Source organism: Salmo salar, unplaced genomic scaffold (genome assembly GCF_905237065.1).
Source record: "Salmo salar unplaced genomic scaffold, Ssal_v3.1, whole genome shotgun sequence".
NCBI classification, from domain to species: Eukaryota; Metazoa; Chordata; class Actinopteri; order Salmoniformes; family Salmonidae; genus Salmo; species Salmo salar.
The window spans coordinates 12,395-34,413 of NW_025548489.1; the positions used below are offsets into that span (position 1 = coordinate 12,395).

A 22,019-nucleotide genomic window follows, 5' to 3' on the forward strand; every position below is an offset into this window, starting at 1 on the left:
TTGACTATTGGATGTTCTTATAGGCACTATAGTATTGCCAGCCTAATCTCTGGGGTTGATAGGCTTGAAGTCATAAACAGAGCGGTGCTTCAAGCGTTGCGAAGAGCTGCTGGCAAACGCAGGAAAGTGCTGTTTGAATGAACGCTTACGAGCTGCTGCTGCCGACCACCGCTCAGTCAGACTGCGCTATCAAATCATAGACTTAATTATAATAAACACACAGAAATACGAGCCTTGGGTCATTAATATGGTCGAATCCGGAAACTATCATTTCGGAAACAAAACGTTTATTCTTTCAGTGAAATACGGAACCGTTCCGTATTTTATCGAAACGGGTGGCATCCCTAAGTCTAAATATTGCACAACCTTCAATGTTGTAATTATGTAAAATTCTGGCAAATTAGTTCACAACGAGCCAGGCGGCCCAAACTGCTGCATAAACCCTGACTCTGGTTGCACTGAGGGCAAGAGAAGTGACACCATTTCCCTAGTTAATATTGCCTGCTAACATGGATTTATTAACTAAATATGCAGGTTTAAAAAATACTTCTGTGTCTTGATTTTAAGGACGGAATTGATGTTTATGGTTGGATACATTTGTGCAAAGATTGCTTTTTTTCGGCAATGCGCTTTTCTTAACTCATCACCCGTCTGGTGAAGTCGAAGTCGGCTGTGATTCGATGATAAATTAACAGGCATTGATTATATGCAACGCAGGACAAGCTAGTTAACCTGGTAATATCATCAGCCGTGTGTACTTAACCTCTAGTATGAACTGGTCTGTGTGTAGCCATGTCCTGGTGTATAAACTGGTCTGTGTGTGTGTGTGTGTGTCTGTGTGTGTGTGTGTGTGTGTGTGTGTAGCCATGTCCTGGTGTATAAACTGGTGTGTGTGTGTGTGTGTGTGTGTGTGTGTGTGTGTGTAGCCATGTCCTGGTGTATAAACTGGGCGGGACGTCTCTGAGTGTGACGGTGCTGCAGGTGAACGGTGGAATGTTCCGGGTTCTGAACACCCAGACAGACCACAGCATCGGAGGAGAGAGCTTCACCAGCGCCCTGGCAGGGCACCTGGCCGCAGAGTTCAAACGGTAATATACACACACACACACACACACACAGCACCTGGCCGCAGAGTTCAAACGGTAATATCACACACACACACACACACACACACACACACACACACACACACACACACACACACACACACAGCACCTGGCTGCCGAGTTCAAACGGTAATATATATATACACACACACACACACACACACACACACACACAGCACCTGGCTGCCGAGTTCAAACGGTAATATATATACACACACACACACACACACACACAGCACCTGGCTGCCGAGTTCAAACGGTAATATATACACACACACACACACACACACACACACACACACACACCCCCTCCACTCGGCCTGTTAGCCATGGGAGAGGGTATTCCCCCCCCTCCACTCGGCCTGTTAGCCATGGGAGAGGGTATTCCCCCCTCCACTCGGCCTGTTAGCCATGGGAGAGGGTATTCCCCCCCTCCACTCGGCCTGTTAGCCATGGGAGAGGGTATTCCCCCCCTCCACTCGGCCTGTTAGCCATGGGAGAGGGTATTCCCCCCCTCCACTCGGCCTGTTAGCCATGGGAGAGGGTATTCCCCCCCTCCACTCGGCCTGTTAGCCATGGGAGAGGGTATTCCCCCCTCCACTCGGCCTGTTAGCCATGGGAGAGGGTATTCCCCCCCCTCCACTCGGCCTGTTAGCCATGGGAGAGGGTATTCCCCCCCTCCACTCGGCCTGTTAGCCATGGGAGAGGGTATTCCCCCCCTCCACTCGGCCTGTTAGCCATGGGAGAGGGTATTCCCCCCCTCCACTCGGCCTGTTAGCCATGGGAGAGGGTATTCCCCCCCCTCCACTCGGCCTGTTAGCCATGGGAGAGGGTATTTCCCCCCCCTCCACTCGGCCTGTTAGCCATGGGAGAGGGTATTCCCCCCCTCCACTCGGCCTGTTAGCCATGGGAGAGGGTATTCCCCCCCCTCCACTCGGCCTGTTAGCCATGGGAGAGGGTATCCCCCCCCCCTCCACTCGGCCTGTTAGCCATGGGAGAGGGTATTCCCCCCCTCCACTCGGCCTGTTAGCCATGGGAGAGGGTATTCCCCCCCTCCACTCGGCCTGTTAGCCATGGGAGAGGGTATTCCCCCCCTCCACTCGGCCTGTTAGCCATGGGAGCGGGTATTCCCCCCTCCACTCGGCCTGTTAGCCATGGGAGAGGGTATTCCCCCCCTCCACTCGGCCTGTTAGCCATGGGAGAGGGTATTCCCCCCCTCCACTCGGCCTGTTAGCCATGGGAGAGGGTATTCCCCCCCTCCACTCGGCCTGTTAGCCATGGGAGAGGGTATTCCCCCCCTCCACTCGGCCTGTTAGCCATGGGAGAGGGTATTCCCCCCCCTCCACTCGGCCTGTTAGCCATGGGAGAGGGTATTCCCCCCCCTCCACTCGGCCTGTTAGCCATGGGAGAGGGTATTCCCCCCTCCACTCGGCCTGTTAGCCATGGGAGAGGGTATTCCCCCCCTCCACTCGGCCTGTTAGCCATGGGAGAGGGTATTCCCCCCTCCACTCGGCCTGTTAGCCATGGGAGAGGGTATTCCCCCCTCCACTCGGCCTGTTAGCCATGGGAGAGGGTATTCCCCCCCCACTCGGCCTGTTAGCCATGGGAGAGGGTATTCCCCCCCTCCACTCGGCCTGTTAGCCATGGGAGAGGGTATTCCCCCCCCTCCACTCGGCCTGTTAGCCATGGGAGCGGGTATTCCCCCCCTCCACTCGGCCTGTTAGCCATGGGAGAGGGTATTCCCCCCTCCACTCGGCCTGTTAGCCATGGGAGAGGGTATTCCCCCCCCTCCACTCGGCCTGTTAGCCATGGGAGAGGGTATTCCCCCCCTCCACTCAGCCTGTTAGCCATGGGAGAGGGTATTCCCCCCTCCACTCAGCCTGTTAGCCATGGGAGAGGGTATTCCCCCCCCTCCACTCGGCCTGTTAGCCATGGGAGAGGGTATTCCCCCCCTCCACTCGGCCTGTTAGCCATGGGAGAGGGTATTTCCCCCCCCTCCACTCGGCCTGTTAGCCATGGGAGAGGGTATTCCCCCCCTCCACTCGGCCTGTTAGCCATGGGAGAGGGTATTCCCCCCCTCCACTCGGCCTGTTAGCCATGGGAGAGGGTATTCCCCCCCTCCACTCGGCCTGTTAGCCATGGGAGAGGGTATTCCCCCCCTCCACTCGGCCTGTTAGCCATGGGAGAGGGTATTCCCCCCCCTCCACTCGGCCTGTTAGCCATGGGAGAGGGTATTCCCCCCCTCCACTCGGCCTGTTAGCCATGGGAGAGGGTATTCCCCCCTCCACTCGGCCTGTTAGCCATGGGAGAGGGTATTCCCCCCTCCACTCGGCCTGTTAGCCATGGGAGAGGGTATTCCCCCCCTCCACTCGGCCTGTTAGCCATGGGAGAGGGTATTCCCCCCCCTCCACTCGGCCTGTTAGCCATGGGAGAGGGTATTCCCCCCCTCCACTCGGCCTGTTAGCCATGGGAGAGGGTATTCCCCCCCTCCACTCGGCCTGTTAGCCATGGGAGAGGGTATTCCCCCCCTCCACTCGGCCTGTTAGCCATGGGAGAGGGTATTCCCCCCCTCCACTCGGCCTGTTAGCCATGGGAGAGGGTATTCCCCCCTCCACTCGGCCTGTTAGCCATGGGAGAGGGTATTCCCCCCTCCACTCGGCCTGTTAGCCATGGGAGAGGGTATTCCCCCCCTCCACTCGGCCTGTTAGCCATGGGAGAGGGTATTCCCCCCCTCCACTCGGCCTGTTAGCCATGGGAGAGGGTATTCCCCCCCTCCACTCGGCCTGTTAGCCATGGGAGAGGGTATTCCCCCCTCCACTCGGCCTGTTAGCCATGGGAGAGGGTATTCCCCCCCTCCACTCGGCCTGTTAGCCATGGGAGAGGGTATTCCCCCCCTCCACTCGGCCTGTTAGCCATGGGAGAGGGTATTCCCCCCCTCCACTCGGCCTGTTAGCCATGGGAGAGGGTATTCCCCCCCCCTCCACTCGGCCTGTTAGCCATGGGAGAGGGTATTCCCCCCCTCCACTCGGCCTGTTAGCCATGGGAGCGGGTATTCCCCCCCTCCACTCGGCCTGTTAGCCATGGGAGCGGGTATTCCCCCCTCCACTCGGCCTGTTAGCCATGGGAGCGGGTATTCCCCCCTCCACTCGGCCTGTTAGCCATGGGAGAGGGTATTCCCCCCCTCCACTCGGCCTGTTAGCCATGGGAGAGGGTATTCCCCCCCTCCACTCGGCCTGTTAGCCATGGGAGAGGGTATTCCCCCCCTCCACTCGGCCTGTTAGCCATGGGAGAGGGTATTCCCCCCCTCCACTCGGCCTGTTACCATGGGAGAGGGTATCCCCCCCTCCACTCGGCCTGTTAGCCATGGGAGAGGGTATTCCCCCCCCTCCACTCGGCCTGTTAGCCATGGGAGAGGGTATTCCCCCCCTCCACTCACTCGGCCTGTTAGCCATGGGAGAGGGTATTCCCCCCCCTCCACTCGGCCTGTTAGCCATGGGAGAGGGTATTCCCCCCCTCCACTCGGCCTGTTAGCCATGGGAGAGGGTATTCCCCCCCCTCCACTCGGCCTGTTAGCCATGGGAGAGGGTATTCCCCCCCTCCACTCGGCCTGTTAGCCATGGGAGAGGGTATTCCCCCCCTCCACTCGGCCTGTTAGCCATGGGAGAGGGTATTCCCCCCCTCCACTCGGCCTGTTAGCCATGGGAGCGGGTATTCCCCCCTCCACTCGGCCTGTTAGCCATGGGAGCGGGTATTCCCCCCCTCCACTCGGCCTGTTAGCCATGGGAGCGGGTATTCCCCCCCTCCACTCGGCCTGTTAGCCATGGGAGAGGGTATTCCCCCCCCTCCACTCGGCCTGTTAGCCATGGGAGAGGGTATTCCCCCCCTCCACTCGGCCTGTTAGCCATGGGAGAGGGTATTCCCCCCCTCCACTCGGCCTGTTACCATGGGAGCGGGTATTCCCCTACATCCCATCGGTGTCTGTCTGTCTGCAGGTGGTGTAAACAGGATGTTAGCGGTAACGCGAGGGCCATGTTGAAGCTGATGAACGGAGCAGACGTGGCCAAACATTCTCTCTCCTCGCTGGGTTCTGCTAACTGCTTTGTTGACTCTCTACACGACGGCATGGACTTCGACTGCAACATCTCCAGGTGACTACACTACCCACAAACCTCTGCTCTCTTACCCACCACAATGTGTATTTATTTATTTATTTAAATAGGCAAGTCGGTTAAGAACAAATTATTATTTACAATGACTGCCTCCCCCGAACGACTCTGGGCCAATTATCGCCGCCCAATGGGACTTCCGATCACGGCCGGTTGTGATACAGCCCTGAATGGAACCCGGGTCTGTAGTGACGCCTGTAGTGCTGCGATGCAGGGCCTTAGACCGCTGTTCCCCTCACCATCCCCCTCTTCGTACACCGCCACAGGAAAGTCACGCTGTGTTTCTTTTCTCAGGGCCCGTTTTGAGCTACTGTGTTCTTCCCTGTTCAACAAGAGTGTCCAACCAATCAGAAGCCTGCTGGAGACGACTGGGCTCTCTACTAGCGACATCAACAAGGTAACCCTCAGCCTACCTAACATGGGGTTGGGAGTTGCCATGGCAACGGTGCTCTGGATTTATTTTGGGGGGGGGATGAAGTGTCAACTTGATAGCTAGCTAGTTTGGCTTTCTCCGACCAACATAAAATGTCTGCCAAAAAAAATGCATTATTTCACCTGAGAAACATCACCCGACTCAGTCCTTTTTCTCTCAACCTGAGAGGCTGGTCACCTCCGCGTCACCATCCCACTAGATTACTGTGTCGTGATTAAGTGATATAACATGACATTCTATAAAATCCTTTCTCTGTAATTAATATCACCTGATTCGCTAATCATGTAAATGTAATTAACTAGAAAGTCGGGGCACCACGGAAGAGTGTTTTTTTATAGAGCCGTTATCTTCCGAATAAACTCTTAAAGACTTTAATATTTTACATCGATAGCCGTCAATATTAATCCTCATTTTATTTTCAGTCTCATAATGAAAGTTGTAAATTCTTGGCTATCTTCACGAACCCTGGCTAACAAGTTGAATCAGCAATACAAAATTGGGTTTAATTATTTATTTACTAAATGCCTAACTAATCACACAGAATTACATATACACAGAATGCAAATGATGTCATACAGAAAACGTCCCTGGTGGACGGAGCCGACATGGCTGCTTGTTACACAAAGGAAGGGGGTTGGGCTTGAAATGAAAGAGCGGGAAGACTTGGGAATAAAGAAACAGCAGCTCTGCTATCGTAAATACATTATCTTATGCATTCTAAATTACCGCCCATTTGGTAAAGGAAAATGCAATAAATATTTACTCTGAGCTGCGCTTCGGTAGATTGGTCGTAGATGCTGGCCGGGTTGGCCAACAGATCTTCCTGTAAACTCGGAAGAATGTCATTGGTGGTAAAGTGGATACGTGGTAGTATCTTCGTCTGTCTGTTAGACTGGATCCGTCGTCCGTCCTTTCCTAGCCCACGTCTTCAGCGGCCGCTGCTAACTCAACGGCTAGGAAGTATCACTTCTGTAGTGAATAAGTTCAAAGTTCATACCATTCGCAACCAAAGCTCACGCCGAGGTTGGCTCAGTTCTGTACTTGACATGTGTGTCCTTGTAACGCAGAGGCTGCAGACCTCACGTAGTGGAACTCCTGAAGAACATTGGTCATTGTCTTATATAGTGGCGAGGGGAGGAGGGTGTGTTTCATCGTTTATAACCCCTGTCTCTTCACAGGGGCGGGCCACTGATCAAGCAGGGCACTTTCCTTATGAAAACCCAATTCTCTCATTTGGAAGCTAAAATTACATTTAATCTCCTAACAAACTATTTCAATATCAAACATTTCAATTGCATAACAATTCCATGTGACTCTGATAACTAGAGGGTGTATACTTTCCCAGGTACAATTTATGTCGTCCTGTCATCAGTCATAATGTCTCAGATGACAACCGAACTGACATACATACTCATTACGTTCCAAAGCATATTTTCAACTGGTTTTATTACCAAAATATGGTTCCTTTCCCCATTTGTTTGATGCTCCCAGACTCTCTATGCTTAACAAAGGCTATTCAAGTCCTTCAGTTGGGTCAGAGAGGGAGGGGAAGGGAGAAAGGTATTTATGGGGGGGGGGGGGTCATAAACCTCACCCACAGGCCAACGTCATGACAACTGCAATGCTCTCCTTGGTGGTCTCCCCTCAAAAAGCATCCTCAGGCTGCAGCTAACCCTACCCCTACCTACCCTACCTAACCCCTACCCCTAACCCTACCCTACCTACCCCTAACCCTACCTACCCCTAACCCTACCCTACCTACCCCTAACCCTACCTACCCTACCTAACCCCTACCTAACCCCTACCTACCCTAACCCTACCCTACCTACCCCTAACCCCTACCCCTACCTACCCTAACCCTACCTAAAGCATCCTCAGGCTGCAGCTAACCCTACCCCTACCTACCCTACCTACCCTAACCCTACCTAAAGCATCCTCAGGCTGCAGCTACCCCTACCTAACCCCTACCCCTACCTACCCTACCTAACCCCTACCCCTACCTACCCCTAACCCTACCCTACCTACCCCTAACCCTACCCTACCTACCCTAACCCTACCTAAAGCATCCACAGGCTGCAGCTTGTGCAGAACAGCGTTGCCAGGATCCTTACAAGAACCCAGAAATCAATCAATCAATCAAATGTATTTATATAGCCCTTCTTACATCAGCTGATATCTCAAAGTGCTGAACAGAAACCCAGCCTAAAACCCCAAACAGCAAGCAATGCAGGTGTAGAAGCACGGTGGCTAGGAAAAACACCCTAGAAAGGCCAGAACCTAGGAAGAAACCTAGAGAGGAACCAGGCTATGAGGAGTGGCCAGTCCTCTTCTGGCTGTACTGGGTGGAGATTATAACAGAACATGGCCAAGATGTTCAAATGTTCATAGATGACCAGCATGGTCAAATAATAATAATCACAGTGGTTGTCGAGGGTTCAACAAGTCAGCACCTCAGGAGTAAATGTCAGTTGGCTTTTTCATAGCCGATCATTCAGAGTATCTCTACCGCTCCTGCTGTCTCTAGAGAGTTGAAATCAGCAGGTCTGGGACAGGTAGCACGTCCGGTGAACAGGTCAGGGTTCCATAGCCGCAGGCAGAACAGTTGAAACTGGAGCAGCAGCACGACCAGGTGCACTGGGGACAGCAATAAAATGGTGGTCCGATAGTCCAGGATTATGAGGAAAAACATTAAGATCCACAACATTTTATTCCATGGGACAAAACTAGGTCCAGAGTATGACTGTGGCAGTGAGTAGGTCCAGAGACATGTTGGACAAAACCCACTGAGTCGATGATGGCTCCGAAAGCCTTTTGGAGTGGGTCTGTGGACTTTTCCATGTGAATGTTAAAGTCACCAAAAATGTGAATATTATCTGCTATGACTACAAGGTCCGATAGCAATTCAGGGAACTCGGTGAGGAACGCTGCATACGGCCCAGGAGGCCTGTAAACAGTAGCTATAAAAAGTGAGTGAGTAGCTGCATAGATTTCATGACTAGAAGCTCAAAAGGCGATAACTGCCTTTGAAGTGAGGTATCTAACATCAAGTAGCCCTATTTTGAGATGTGAGGTATCACAATCTCTTTCAATAATGACAGGAATGGAGGAGGTCTTTATTCTAGTGAGATTGCTAAAGCGAACACCGCCATGTTTAGTTTGGCCCAACCTAGATCGAGGCACAGACACGGTGTCCATGGGGATAGCTGAGCTGACCACTCTGACTGTACCAGTAACAGACTCCACTAAGCTGGCAGGCTGGCTAACAGGGTGGAGCTGGCAGGCTGGCTAACAGGGTGGAGCTCGGGGAGTTGGAGCCCTGTCTATGTTCGTATACCGGGTTCTGCATCACCCTCCACCCTCAACCACAAGGCTCTCCAGAGGGTAGTGAGGTCTGCACAACGCAAGTTCTCATTTACAGCTGTGACCTAGCCAAGATAAAGCAAAGCAGGAGACTCATATCTCCCTCACTAGCTTTAAGCACCAGCTGTCAGAGCAGCTCACAGATCACTGCACCTGTACATAGCCCATCTGTAAACAGCCCATCCAACTACCTCATCCCCATACTGTATTTATTTATTTATCCTGCTCCTTTGCACCCCAGTATCTCTACTTGCACATTCATCTTCTGCACATCGACCATTCCAGTGTTAATGCTAAATTGTAATTATTTTCACCTCTATGGCCTATTTATTGCCTTACCTCCTTACTACATTTGCACACACTGTATATAGATTTTTCTATTGTGTTATTGACTGTATGTTTGTTTATTCCATGTGTAACTCTGTGTCGAACTGCTTTGCTTTATCTTGGCCAGGTCGCAGTTGTAATTCAGAACTTGTTCTCAACCAGCCTACCTGGTTAAATAAAGGACTTGTTCTCTACTAGCCTACCAGGTTAAATAAAGGACTTGTTCTCTACTAGCCTACCTGGTTAAATAAAGGACTTGTTCTCTACTAGCCTACCTGGTTAAATAAAGAACTTGTTCTCTACTAGCCTACCTGGTTAAATAAAGAACTTGTTCTCTACTAGCCTACCTGGTTAAATAAAGAACTTGTTCTCTACTAGCCTACCTGGTTAAATAAAGGACCTCGGCATGTGGATTGAGAAATCAAATGTGACCCTGTTTACAGCTCTGTATAGTAAAGAAACAGACATAAATCCTCTATTACAGGAGGACAACTTCCATCCTGAGCCATTTAAAAAGAGGACTTCCTAGAGACCAGTTTTTCAGACTGCGTCGTATATGCCACTCCACAGAGAACTATCTAGAAAAAGCAGCGGAGATGAGCAATAGGTTTCTAAGAGGAAGCTGCTCTCCACAATGTGTGGATGAAGCTGTTAATGTGTCGTTGGGGAAATGGATGAACTGCTACTGAAATACCCAGTGAAGAACTCTCTGGAATATTCACCAGACTTTAAACTCTCAAAGTGGGAGATGCTGTCAAACACTGGCCTCCAGTGGCCTATATGTTCAGTGAAGGCCTCCAGTGGCCTATATGTTCAGTGAAGGCCTCCAGTGGCCTATGTGTTCAGTGAAGGCCTCCAGTGGCCTATATGTTCAGTGAAGGCCTCCAGTGGCCTATATGTTCAGTGAAGGCCTCCAGTGGCCTATATGTTCAGTGAAGGCCTCCAGTGGCCTATATGTTCAGTGAAGGCCTCCAGTGGCCTATATGTTCAGTGAAGGCCTCCAGTGGCCTATATGTTCAGTGAAGGCCTCCAGTGGCCTATATGTTCAGTGAAGGCCTCCAGTGGCCTATGTGTTCAGTGAAGGCCTACATTGCATGAGACTTAATGTTTTTACTTGGTCTGTGTTGTGTGATGCAAGAAACCGATAATATGAATCTTTTATTTTCATACAGAGAATTCGAGAATGTTGGCTATGACAAGTAAAATACTAAAGTAAAAGTATTTGGGTTTTAAATATACTTAATTATCAAGTGTAAATTATTTCAAATTCCTTATTAAGGAGATGGCATGTTTCTTTTTTATTGATGGCTAGCCAGGGGCACGCTCCAACACTGAGACATCATTACAGATAGATAGCCAGGGGCGCGCTCCAACACTGAGACGTCATTACAGATAGATAGCCAGGGGCGCGCTCCCACACTGAGACGTCATTACAGATAGATAGCCAGGGGCACGCTCCAACACTGAGGTCTTTACAGATAGATAGCCAGGGGCGCGCTCCAACACTGAGACGTCATTACAGATAGATAGCCAGGGGCGCGCTCCAACACTGAGACATCATTACAGATAGATAGCCAGGGGCGCGCTCCAACACTGAGACATCATTACAGATAGATAGCCAGGGGCACGCTCCAACACTGAGACATCATTACAGATAGATAGCCAGGGGCACGCTCCAACACTGAGACATCATTACAGATAGATAGCCAGGGGCGCGCTCCAACACTGAGACATCATTACAGATAGATAGCCAGGGGCGCTCCAACACTGAGACGTCATTACAGATAGATAGCCAGGGGCGCTTCAACACTGAGACGTCATTACAGATAGATAGCCAGGGGCGCGCTCCAACACTGAGACGTCATTACAGATAGATAGCCAGGGGCGCGCTCCAACACTGAGACGTCATTACAGATAGATAGCCAGGGGCGCGCTCCAACACTGAGACGTCATTACAGATAGATAGCCAGGGGGCGCTCCAACACTGAGACGTCATTACAGATAGATAGCCAGGGGGCGCTCCAACACTGAGACGTCATTACAGATAGATAGCCAGGGCGCGCTCCAACACTGAGACGTCATTACAGATAGATAGCCAGGGGCGCGCTCCAACACTGAGACGTCATTACAGATAGATAGCCAGGGCGCGCTCCAACACTGAGACGTCATTACAGATAGATAGCCAGGGCGCGCTCCAACACTGAGACATCATTACAGATAGATAGCCAGGGGCGCGCTCCAACACTGAGACATCATTACAGATAGATAGCCAGGGGCGCGCTCCAACACTGAGACATCATTACAGATAGATAGCCAGGGGCGCGCTCCAACACTGAGACATCATTACAGATAGATAGCCAGGGCGCGCTCCAACACTGAGACATCATTACAGATAGATAGCCAGGGGCGCGCTCCAACACTGAGACATCATTACAGATAGATAGCCAGGGGCGCTCCAACACTGAGACGTCATTACAGATAGATAGCCAGGGGCGCTCCAACACTGAGACGTCATTACAGATAGATAGCCAGGGGCGCGCTCCAACACTGAGACGTCATTACAGATAGATAGCCAGGGGCGCGCTCCAACACTGAGACGTCATTACAGATAGATAGCCAGGGCGCGCTCCAACACTGAGACGTCATTACAGATAGATAGCCAGGGGCGCTCCAACACTGAGACGTCATTACAGATAGATAGCCAGGGGCGCGCTCCAACACTGAGACGTCATTACAGATAGATAGCCAGGGGCGCGCTCCAACACTGAGACGTCATTACAGATAGATAGCCAGGGGCGCGCTCCAACACTGAGACGTCATTACAGATAGATAGCCAGGGGCGCGCTCCAACACTGAGACGTCATTACAGATAGATAGCCAGGGGCGCGCTCCAACACTGAGACGTCATTACAGATAGATAGCCAGGGGCGCTCCAACACTGAGACGTCATTACAGATAGATAGCCAGGGGCGCTCCAACACTGAGACGTCATTACAGATAGATAGCCAGGGGGCGCTCCAACACTGAGACGTCATTACAGATAGATAGCCAGGGGCGCGCTCCAACACTGAGACGTCATTACAGATAGATAGCCAGGGGCGCGCTCCAACACTGAGACGTCATTACAGATAGATAGCCAGGGGCGCTCCAACACTGAGACGTCATTACAGATAGATAGCCAGGGGCGCGCTCCAACACTGAGACGTCATTACAGATAGATAGCCAGGGGCGCGCTCCAACACTGAGACGTCATTACAGATAGATAGCCAGGGGCGCGCTCCAACACTGAGACGTCATTACAGATAGATAGCCAGGGCGCGCTCCAACACTGAGACGTCATTACAGATAGATAGCCAGGGGCGCGCTCCAACACTGAGACGTCATTACAGATAGATAGCCAGGGGCGCGCTCCAACACTGAGACGTCATTACAGATAGATAGCCAGGGGCGCTCCAACACTGAGACGTCATTACAGATAGATAGCCAGGGCGCGCTCCAACACTGAGACGTCATTACAGATAGATAGCCAGGGGCGCGCTCCAACACTGAGACGTCATTACAGATAGATAGCCAGGGGCGCGCTCCAACACTGAGACGTCATTACAGATAGATAGCCAGGGGCGCTCCAACACTGAGACGTCATTACAGATAGATAGCCAGGGGCGCGCTCCAACACTGAGACGTCATTACAGATAGATAGCCAGGGGCGCGCTCCAACACTGAGACGTCATTACAGATAGATAGCCAGGGGCGCTCCAACACTGAGACGTCATTACAGATAGATAGCCAGGGGCGCGCTCCAACACTGAGACGTCATTACAGATAGATAGCCAGGGGCGCGCTCCAACACTGAGACGTCATTACAGATAGATAGCCAGGGGCGCGCTCCAACACTGAGACGTCATTACAGATAGATAGCCAGGGGCGCGCTCCAACACTGAGACGTCATTACAGATAGATAGCCAGGGGCGCGCTCCAACACTGAGACGTCATTACAGATAGATAGCCAGGGGCGCGCTCCAACACTGAGACGTCATTACAGATAGATAGCCAGGGGCGCGCTCCAACACTGAGACGTCATTACAGATAGATAGCCAGGGGCGCTCCAACACTGAGACGTCATTACAGATAGATAGCCAGGGGCGCGCTCCAACACTGAGACGTCATTACAGATAGATAGCCAGGGGCGCTCCAACACTGAGACGTCATTACAGATAGATAGCCAGGGGCGCTCCAACACTGAGACGTCATTACAGATAGATAGCCAGGGGCGCGCTCCAACACTGAGACGTCATTACAGATAGATAGCCAGGGGCGCGCTCCAACACTGAGACGTCATTACAGATAGATAGCCAGGGGCGCGCTCCAACACTGAGACGTCATTACAGATAGATAGCCAGGGGCGCGCTCCAACACTGAGACGTCATTACAGATAGATAGCCAGGGGCGCGCTCCAACACTGAGACGTCATTACAGATAGATAGCCAGGGGCGCGCTCCAACACTGAGACGTCATTACAGATAGATAGCCAGGGGCGCGCTCCAACACTGAGACGTCATTACAGATAGATAGCCAGGGGCGCTCCAACACTGAGACGTCATTACAGATAGATAGCCAGGGGCGCGCTCCAACACTGAGACGTCATTACAGATAGATAGCCAGGGGCGCGCTCCAACACTGAGACGTCATTACAGATAGATAGCCAGGGGCGCGCTCCAACACTGAGACGTCATTACAGATAGATAGCCAGGGGCGCTCCAACACTGAGACGTCATTACAGATAGATAGCCAGGGGGCGCTCCAACACTGAGACGTCATTACAGATAGATAGCCAGGGCGCGCTCCAACACTGAGACGTCATTACAGATAGATAGCCAGGCGCGCTCCAACACTGAGACGTCATTACAGATAGATAGCCAGGGGCGCGCTCCAACACTGAGACGTCATTACAGATAGATAGCCAGGGGCGCGCTCCAACACTGAGACGTCATTACAGATAGATAGCCAGGGGCGCGCTCCAACACTGAGACGTCATTACAGATAGATAGCCAGGGGGCGCGCTCCAACACTGAGACGTCATTACAGATAGATAGCCAGGGGCGCGCTCCAACACTGAGACGTCATTACAGATAGATAGCCAGGGGCGCGCTCCAACACTGAGACGTCATTACAGATAGATAGCCAGGGGGCGCGCTCCAACACTGAGACGTCATTACAGATAGATAGCCAGGGGGCGCTCCAACACTGAGACGTCATTACAGATAGATAGCCAGGGGCGCGCTCCAACACTGAGACGTCATTACAGATAGATAGCCAGGGGCGCGCTCCAACACTGAGACGTCATTACAGATAGATAGCCAGGGGCGCGCTCCAACACTGAGACGTCATTACAGATAGATAGCCAGGGGCGCGCTCCAACACTGAGACGTCATTACAGATAGATAGCCAGGGGCGCGCTCCAACACTGAGACGTCATTACAGATAGATAGCCAGGGCGCGCTCCAACACTGAGACGTCATTACAGATAGATAGCCAGGGCGCGCTCCAACACTGAGACGTCATTACAGATAGATAGCCAGGGCGCGCTCCAACACTGAGACGTCATTACAGATAGATAGCCAGGGGCGCTCCAACACTGAGACGTCATTACAGATAGATAGCCAGGGGCGCGCTCCAACACTGAGACGTCATTACAGATAGATAGCCAGGGGCGCGCTCCAACACTGAGACGTCATTACAGATAGATAGCCAGGGGCGCGCTCCAACACTGAGACGTCATTACAGATAGATAGCCAGGGGGCGCTCCAACACTGAGACGTCATTACAGATAGATAGCCAGGGGCGCGCTCCAACACTGAGACGTCATTACAGATAGATAGCCAGGGGCGCGCTCCAACACTGAGACGTCATTACAGATAGATAGCCAGGGGCGCTCCAACACTGAGACGTCATTACAGATAGATAGCCAGGGCGCGCTCCAACACTGAGACGTCATTACAGATAGATAGCCAGGGGCGCTCCAACACTGAGACGTCATTACAGATAGATAGCCAGGGGCGCGCTCCAACACTGAGACGTCATTACAGATAGATAGCCAGGGGCGCGCTCCAACACTGAGACGTCATTACAGATAGATAGCCAGGGGCGCGCTCCAACACTGAGACGTCATTACAGATAGATAGCCAGGGGCGCGCTCCAACACTGAGACGTCATTACAGATAGATAGCCAGGGGCGCTCCAACACTGAGACGTCATTACAGATAGATAGCCAGGGCGCGCTCCAACACTGAGACGTCATTACAGATAGATAGCCAGGGCGCGCTCCAACACTGAGACGTCATTACAGATAGATAGCCAGGGCGCGCTCCAACACTGAGACGTCATTACAGATAGATAGCCAGGGGCGCGCTCCAACACTGAGACGTCATTACAGATAGATAGCCAGGGGCGCGCTCCAACACTGAGACGTCATTACAGATAGATAGCCAGGGGCGCGCTCCAACACTGAGACGTCATTACAGATAGATAGCCAGGGCGCGCTCCAACACTGAGACGTCATTACAGATAGATAGCCAGGGGCGCGCTCCAACACTGAGACGTCATTACAGATAGATAGCCAGGGGCGCGCTCCAACACTGAGACGTCATTACAGATAGATAGCCAGGGGCGCGCTCCAACACTGAGACGTCATTACAGATAGATAGCCAGGGGCGCGCTCCAACGTGTGTGTGTGTGTGTTCCAGGTGGTTCTCTGTGGGGGTTAACGGTGTGTGTGTGTTCCAGGTGGTTCTCTGTGGGGGGTTAACGGTGTGTGTGTGTTCCAGGTGGTTCTCTGTGGGGGGTTAACGGTGTGTGTGTGTTCCAGGCGGTTCTCTGTGGGGGTTTAACGGTGTGTGTGTGTTCCAGGTGGTTCTCTGTGGGGGTTAACGGTGTGTGTGTGTGTTCCAGGTGGTTCTCTGTGGGGGTTAACGGTGTGTGTGTGTGTGTTCCAGGTGGTTCTCTGTGGGGGTTAACGGTGTGTGTGTGTTCCAGGTGGTTCTCTGTGGGGGTTAACGGTGTGTGTGTGTGTTCCAGGTGGTTCTCTGTGGGGGTTAACGGTGTGTGTGTGTGTGTTCCAGGTGGTTCTCTGTGGGGGTTAACGGTGTGTGTGTGTTCCAGGTGGTTCTCTGTGGGGGGTTAACGGTGTGTGTGTGTTCCAGGTGGTTCTCTGTGGGGGGTTAACGGTGTGTGTGTGTTCCAGGTGGTTCTCTGTGGGGGTTAACGGTGTGTGTGTGTTCCAGGTGGTTCTCTGTGGGGGGTTAACGGTGTGTGTGTGTTCCAGGTGGTTCTCTGTGGGGGTTAACGGTGTGTGTGTGTTCCAGGTGGTTCTCTGTGGGGGGTTAACGGTGTGTGTGTGTTCCAGGTGGTTCTCTGTGGGGGTCTGCCAGGATTCCTCGGCTGCAGCAGATGATCAGAGATCTGTTCGCTGACGTGGAGCTGCTAAGCTCCGCCCCTCCTGATGAGGTCATTGCGGTCGGCGCAGCGATGGAGGCGGGCCTTCTAGTCGGCCGGGAGATTGGCTCCTCCCCAGAGTCTGTTACCGTGGAAGCCTGTGTCTCAGACATTCTGCTCAAGGTACACACACACACACACACACACACACACACACACACACACACACACACACACGACTAATAGAGCAGCTTCTGATTGGCTAATCTGTGTGATTGACAGGAGGTGGATGAAACAGGGGCTGAGGTGTTCTCTGTGCTCCTCCCCTCGGGCACGCCCCTTCCTGCTCGGCGACATCACATCCTGTCTGGTCCTGGCCGCTTGGCATCTCTCTGTCTGGAGCTTTACCAGAAAACCACAGAGCAGCCAGAGAGACTGGCCAAGGTACACACACACACACACACACACACACACACACACACACACAGAGCAGCAGAGAGACTGGCCAAGGTAACACACACACACACACACACACACACACACACACACACACACACACACAGAGAGCAGCAGAGAGACTGGCCAAGGTACACACACACACACACACACACACACACAGAGCAGCCAGAGAGACTGGCCAAGGTCACACACACACACACACACACACACACACACACACACAGAACAGCAGAGAGACTGGCCAAGGTAACACACACACACACACACACACACACACACACACACACACACACACACACACACACACACACAGAGCAGCCAGAGAGACTGGCCAAGGTACACACACACACACACACACACACACACACACACACACAGAGCAGCCAGAGAGACTGGCCAAGGTCACACACACACACACACACACACACACACACACAGAGCAGCAGAGAGACTGGCCAAGGTACACACACACACACACACACACACACACACACACACAGAGAGCAGCAGAGAGACTGGCCAAGGTACACACACACACACCAACAGAGAGACCTCCCCTCCCCTCCCTCCTCTCCCTCCCTCCCTCCTCCCCTCCCCTCCCCCCTCCTCCTCCCCCTCCCTCCCCCTCCTCCCCTCCTCCCCTCCTCTCCCCTCCTCCCCTCCTCCCCCCTCCACCAGAGAACCAACATGTCTCTTGTCTGCAGATTGTTCTGAGAGACCTGGAGACCAAAGAGGACAACCATGACATTGATGCCGTGGTAACCATGAAGAGGTAACTCCCAGCAGCACTCTGTTTCAGCTGTGGACCGGGCCGTGGTGGTGGACTGGACCGGACCGTGTGTGTGTGTGTGGACCGGGCCGTGTGTAACCTGTGTGTGTTTCAGGGACGGGTCTCTCCATGTGAGCTGTGTGGACTGGACCGTGTGTGTGGACCGGACCGTGTATTCGGACCGTGTGTAACCTGTGTGTGTTTCAGGGACGGGTCTCTCCATGTGAGCTGTGTGGACTGGACCGTGTGTGTGTGGACCGTGTATTCGAACCGTGTGTAACCTGTGTGTGTTTCAGGGACGGGTCTCTCCATGTGAGCTGTGTGGACTGGACCGTGTGTGTGTGGACCGTGTATTCGGACCGTGTGTAACCTGTGTGTGTTTCAGGGACGGGTCTCTCCATGTGAGCTGTGTGGACTGGACCGTGTGTGTGTGGACCGGACCGTGTATTCGGACCGTGTGTAACCTGTGTGTGTTTCAGGGACGGGTCTCTCCATGTGAGCTGTGTGGACTGGACCGTGTGTGTGTGGACCGGACCGTGTATTCGGACCGTGTGTAACCTGTGTGTGTTTCAGGGACGGGTCTCTCCATGTGAGCTGTGTGGACTGGACCGTGTGTGTGTGGACCGTGTATTCGGACCGTGTGTAACCTGTGTGTGTTTCAGGGACGGGTCTCTCCATGTGAGCTGTGTGGACTGGACCGTGTGTGTGTGGACCGTGTATTCGGACCGTGTGTAACCTGTGTGTGTTTCAGGGACGGGTCTCTCCATGTGAGCTGTGTGGACTGGACCGTGTGTGTGGACCGGACCGTGTATTCGGACCGTGTGTAACCTGTGTGTGTTTCAGGGACGGGTCTCTCCATGTGAGCTGTGTGGACTGGACCGTGTGTGTGTGGACCGGACCGTGTGTAACCTGTGTGTGTTTCAGGGACGGGTCTCTCCATGTGAGCTGTGTGGACTGGACCGTGTGTGTGTGGACCGGACCATGTGTAACCTGTGTGTGTTTCAGGGACGGGTCTCTCCATGTGAGCTGTGTGGACTGGACCGTGTGTGTGTGGACCGTGTATTCGGACCGTGTGTAACCTGTGTGTGTTTCAGGGACGGGTCTCTCCATGTGAGCTGTGTGGACTGGACCGTGTGTGTGTGGACCGTGTATTCGGACCGTGTGTAACCTGTGTGTGTTCCAGGGACGGGTCTCTCCATGTGAGCTGTGTGGACTGGACCGTGTGTGTGTGGACCGGACCGTGTATTCGGACCGTGTGTAACCTGTGTGTGTTTCAGGGACGTGTCTCTCCATGTGAGCTGTGTGGACTGGACCGTGTGTGTGTGGACCGTGTATTCGGACCGTGTGTAACCTGTGTGTGTTTCAGGGACGGGTCTCTCCATGTGAGCTGTGTGGACTGGACCGTGTGTGTGTGGACCGGACCGTGTATTCGGACCGTGTGTAACCTGTGTGTGTTTCAGGGACGGGTCTCTCCATGTGAGCTGTGTGGACTGGACCGTGTGTGTGTGGACCGGACCGTGTGTAACCTGTGTGTGTTTCAGGGACGGGTCTCTCCATGTGAGCTGTGTGGACTGGACCGTGTGTGTGTGGACCGGGCCGTGTGTAACCTGTGTGTGTTTCAGGGACGGGTCTCTCCATGTGAGCTGTGTGGACTGGACCGTGTGTGTGTGGACCGGACCGTTTATTCGGACCGTGTGTAACCTGTGTGTGTTTCAGGGACGGGTCTCTCCATGTGAGCTGTGTGGACTGGACTGTGTGTGTGTGGACCGTGTATTCGGACCGTGTGTAACCTGTGTGTGTTTCAGGGACGGGTCTCTCCATGTGAGCTGTGTGGACTGGACCGTGTGTGTGTGGACCGGACCGTGTATTCGGACCGTGTGTAACCTGTGTGTGTTTCAGGGACGGGTCTCTCCATGTGAGCTGTGTGGACTGGACCGTGTGTGTGGACCGGACCGTGTATTCGGACCGTGTGTAACCTGTGTGTGTTTCAGGGACGGGTCTCTCCATGTGAGCTGTGTGGACTGGACTGTGTGTGTGTGGACCGTGTATTCGGACCGTGTGTAACCTGTGTGTGTTTCAGGGACGGGTCTCTCCATGTGAGCTGTGTGGACTGGACCGTGTGTGTGTGGACCGGACCGTGTATTCGGACCGTGTGTAACCTGTGTGTGTTTCAGGGACGGGTCTCTCCATGTGAGCTGTGTGGAGCAGAACAGTGGGAAGACTGAAGCCATCAGCATATCAGCAGCCTCCTGATTTCACCACCAAGTTAATGTCATTAAAGTTCCTTTTTAAAGTTTAAATAAAGACATTCTGGTTTAACTTAGTTCCTTTATTCTCTTCAGTTACGAACAGCTGCAACAGACTTCCTTTATTCTCTCCGTGGTCTCTCAGCCTGGCAGGAAGAGACTGCAGGTCTGTGTTCCCTGCTGAACATTCACAGGGGCGTCGCTGTGGGTTCTCTTGGCCCTGATAGGCCAGGTGTGCAGCAGGCGCTGGTAGGGTACATGTGTATATAGGGCATCGCTATAACAGTAGGGCGTGGGTAAGGTGTCTATAACAGTAGGGCGTCTCTATAACAGTAGGGCATGGGTAAGGTGTCTCTATAACAGTAGGGTGTGGGTAAGGTGTCTCTATAACAGTAGGGTGTGGGTAAGGTGTCTCTATAACAGTAGGGTGTGGGTAAGGTGTCTAACAGTAGGGTGTGGGTAAGGTGTCTCTATAACAGTAGGGTGTGGGTAAGGTGTCTCTATAACAGTAGGGCGTGGGTAAGGTGTCTCTATAACAGTAGGGCGTGGGTAAGGTGTCTCTATAACAGTAGGGCGTGGGTAAGGTGTCTATAACAGTAGGGCGTGGGTAAGGTGTCTCTATAACAGTAGGGCGTGGGTAAGGTGTCTCTATAACAGTAGGGCGTGGGTAAGGCAGCTCTAACAGTAGGGCGTGGGTAAGGTGTCTATAACAGTAGGGCGTGGGTAAGGCATCTCTATAACAGTAGGGCGTGGGTAAGGTGTCTCTATAACAGTAGGGCGTGGGTAAGTTGTCTCTATAACAGTAGGGCGTGGGTAAGGTGTCTCTATAACAGTAGGGCGTGGGTAAGGTGTCTCTATAACAGTAGGGCGTGGGTAAGGTCTATAACAGTAGGGCGTGGGTAAGGTGTCTATAACAGCAGGGCGTGGGTAAGGTCTCTATAACAGTAGGGCGTGGGTAAGGTGTCTAACAGTAGGGCGTGGGTAAGGTGTCTCTATAACAGTAGGGCATGGGTAAGGCATCTCTATAACAGTAGGGCGTGGGTAAGGCGTCTATAACAGTAGGGCGTGGGTAAGGTGTCTAACAGTAGGGCGTGGGTAAGGTGTCTATAACAGTAGGGCGTGGGTAAGGTGTCTATAACAGTAGGGCGTGGGTAAGGTGTCTAACAGTAGGGCGTGGGTAAGGTGTCTAACAGTAGGGCGTGGGTAAGGTGTCTATAACAGTAGGGCGTGGGTAAGGTGTCTCTATAACAGTAGGGCGTGGGTAAGGTCTCTATAACAGTAGGGCGTGGGTAAGGTCTCTATAACAGTAGGGCGTGGGTAAGGTCTCTATAACAGTAGGGCGTGGGTAAGGTGTCTCTATAACAGTAGGGCGTGGGTAAGGTGTCTCTATAACAGTAGGGTGTGGGTAAGGTGTCTCTAACAGTAGGGTGTGGGTAAGGTGTCTCTATAACAGTAGGGCATGGGTAAGGTATCTCTATAACAGTAGGGCGTGGGTAAGGTGTGGGTAAGGTGTCTCTATAACAGTAGGGCGTGGGTAAGGTGTCTCTATAACAGTAGGGCGTGGGTAAGGTGTCTCTATAACAGTAGGGCGTGGGTAAGGTGTCTCTATAACAGTAGGGCGTGGGTAAGGTGTCTCTATAACAGTAGGGCGTGGGTAAGGTGTCTATAACAGTAGGGTGTGGGTAAGGTGTCTCTATAACAGTAGGGCGTGGGTAAGGTGTC

At 52.9% G+C, this 22,019-nt stretch overlaps 1 protein-coding gene across 1 annotated transcript in view; it reads left to right on the forward strand.

The window, feature by feature from the left end:
- The window catches only part of LOC100380711 (heat shock 70 kDa protein 14), a 32,343-nt gene extending 11,973 nt beyond the window's left edge, over positions 1 to 20,370 (forward strand). Inside the window, exons 7-14 of the mRNA XM_045712451.1 lie at positions 927 to 1,088; positions 5,099 to 5,254; positions 5,567 to 5,669; positions 16,136 to 16,145; positions 16,795 to 17,006; positions 17,106 to 17,267; positions 17,987 to 18,054; positions 20,226 to 20,370. Of these exons, the coding sequence (XP_045568407.1) occupies positions 927 to 1,088; positions 5,099 to 5,254; positions 5,567 to 5,669; positions 16,136 to 16,145; positions 16,795 to 17,006; positions 17,106 to 17,267; positions 17,987 to 18,054; positions 20,226 to 20,304 (952 nt within the window). The 3' untranslated portion in view covers positions 20,305 to 20,370. The remainder of the gene's footprint in view (positions 1 to 926; positions 1,089 to 5,098; positions 5,255 to 5,566; positions 5,670 to 16,135; positions 16,146 to 16,794; positions 17,007 to 17,105; positions 17,268 to 17,986; positions 18,055 to 20,225) is intronic.
- Positions 20,371 to 22,019: the final 1,649 nt, after the last annotated feature.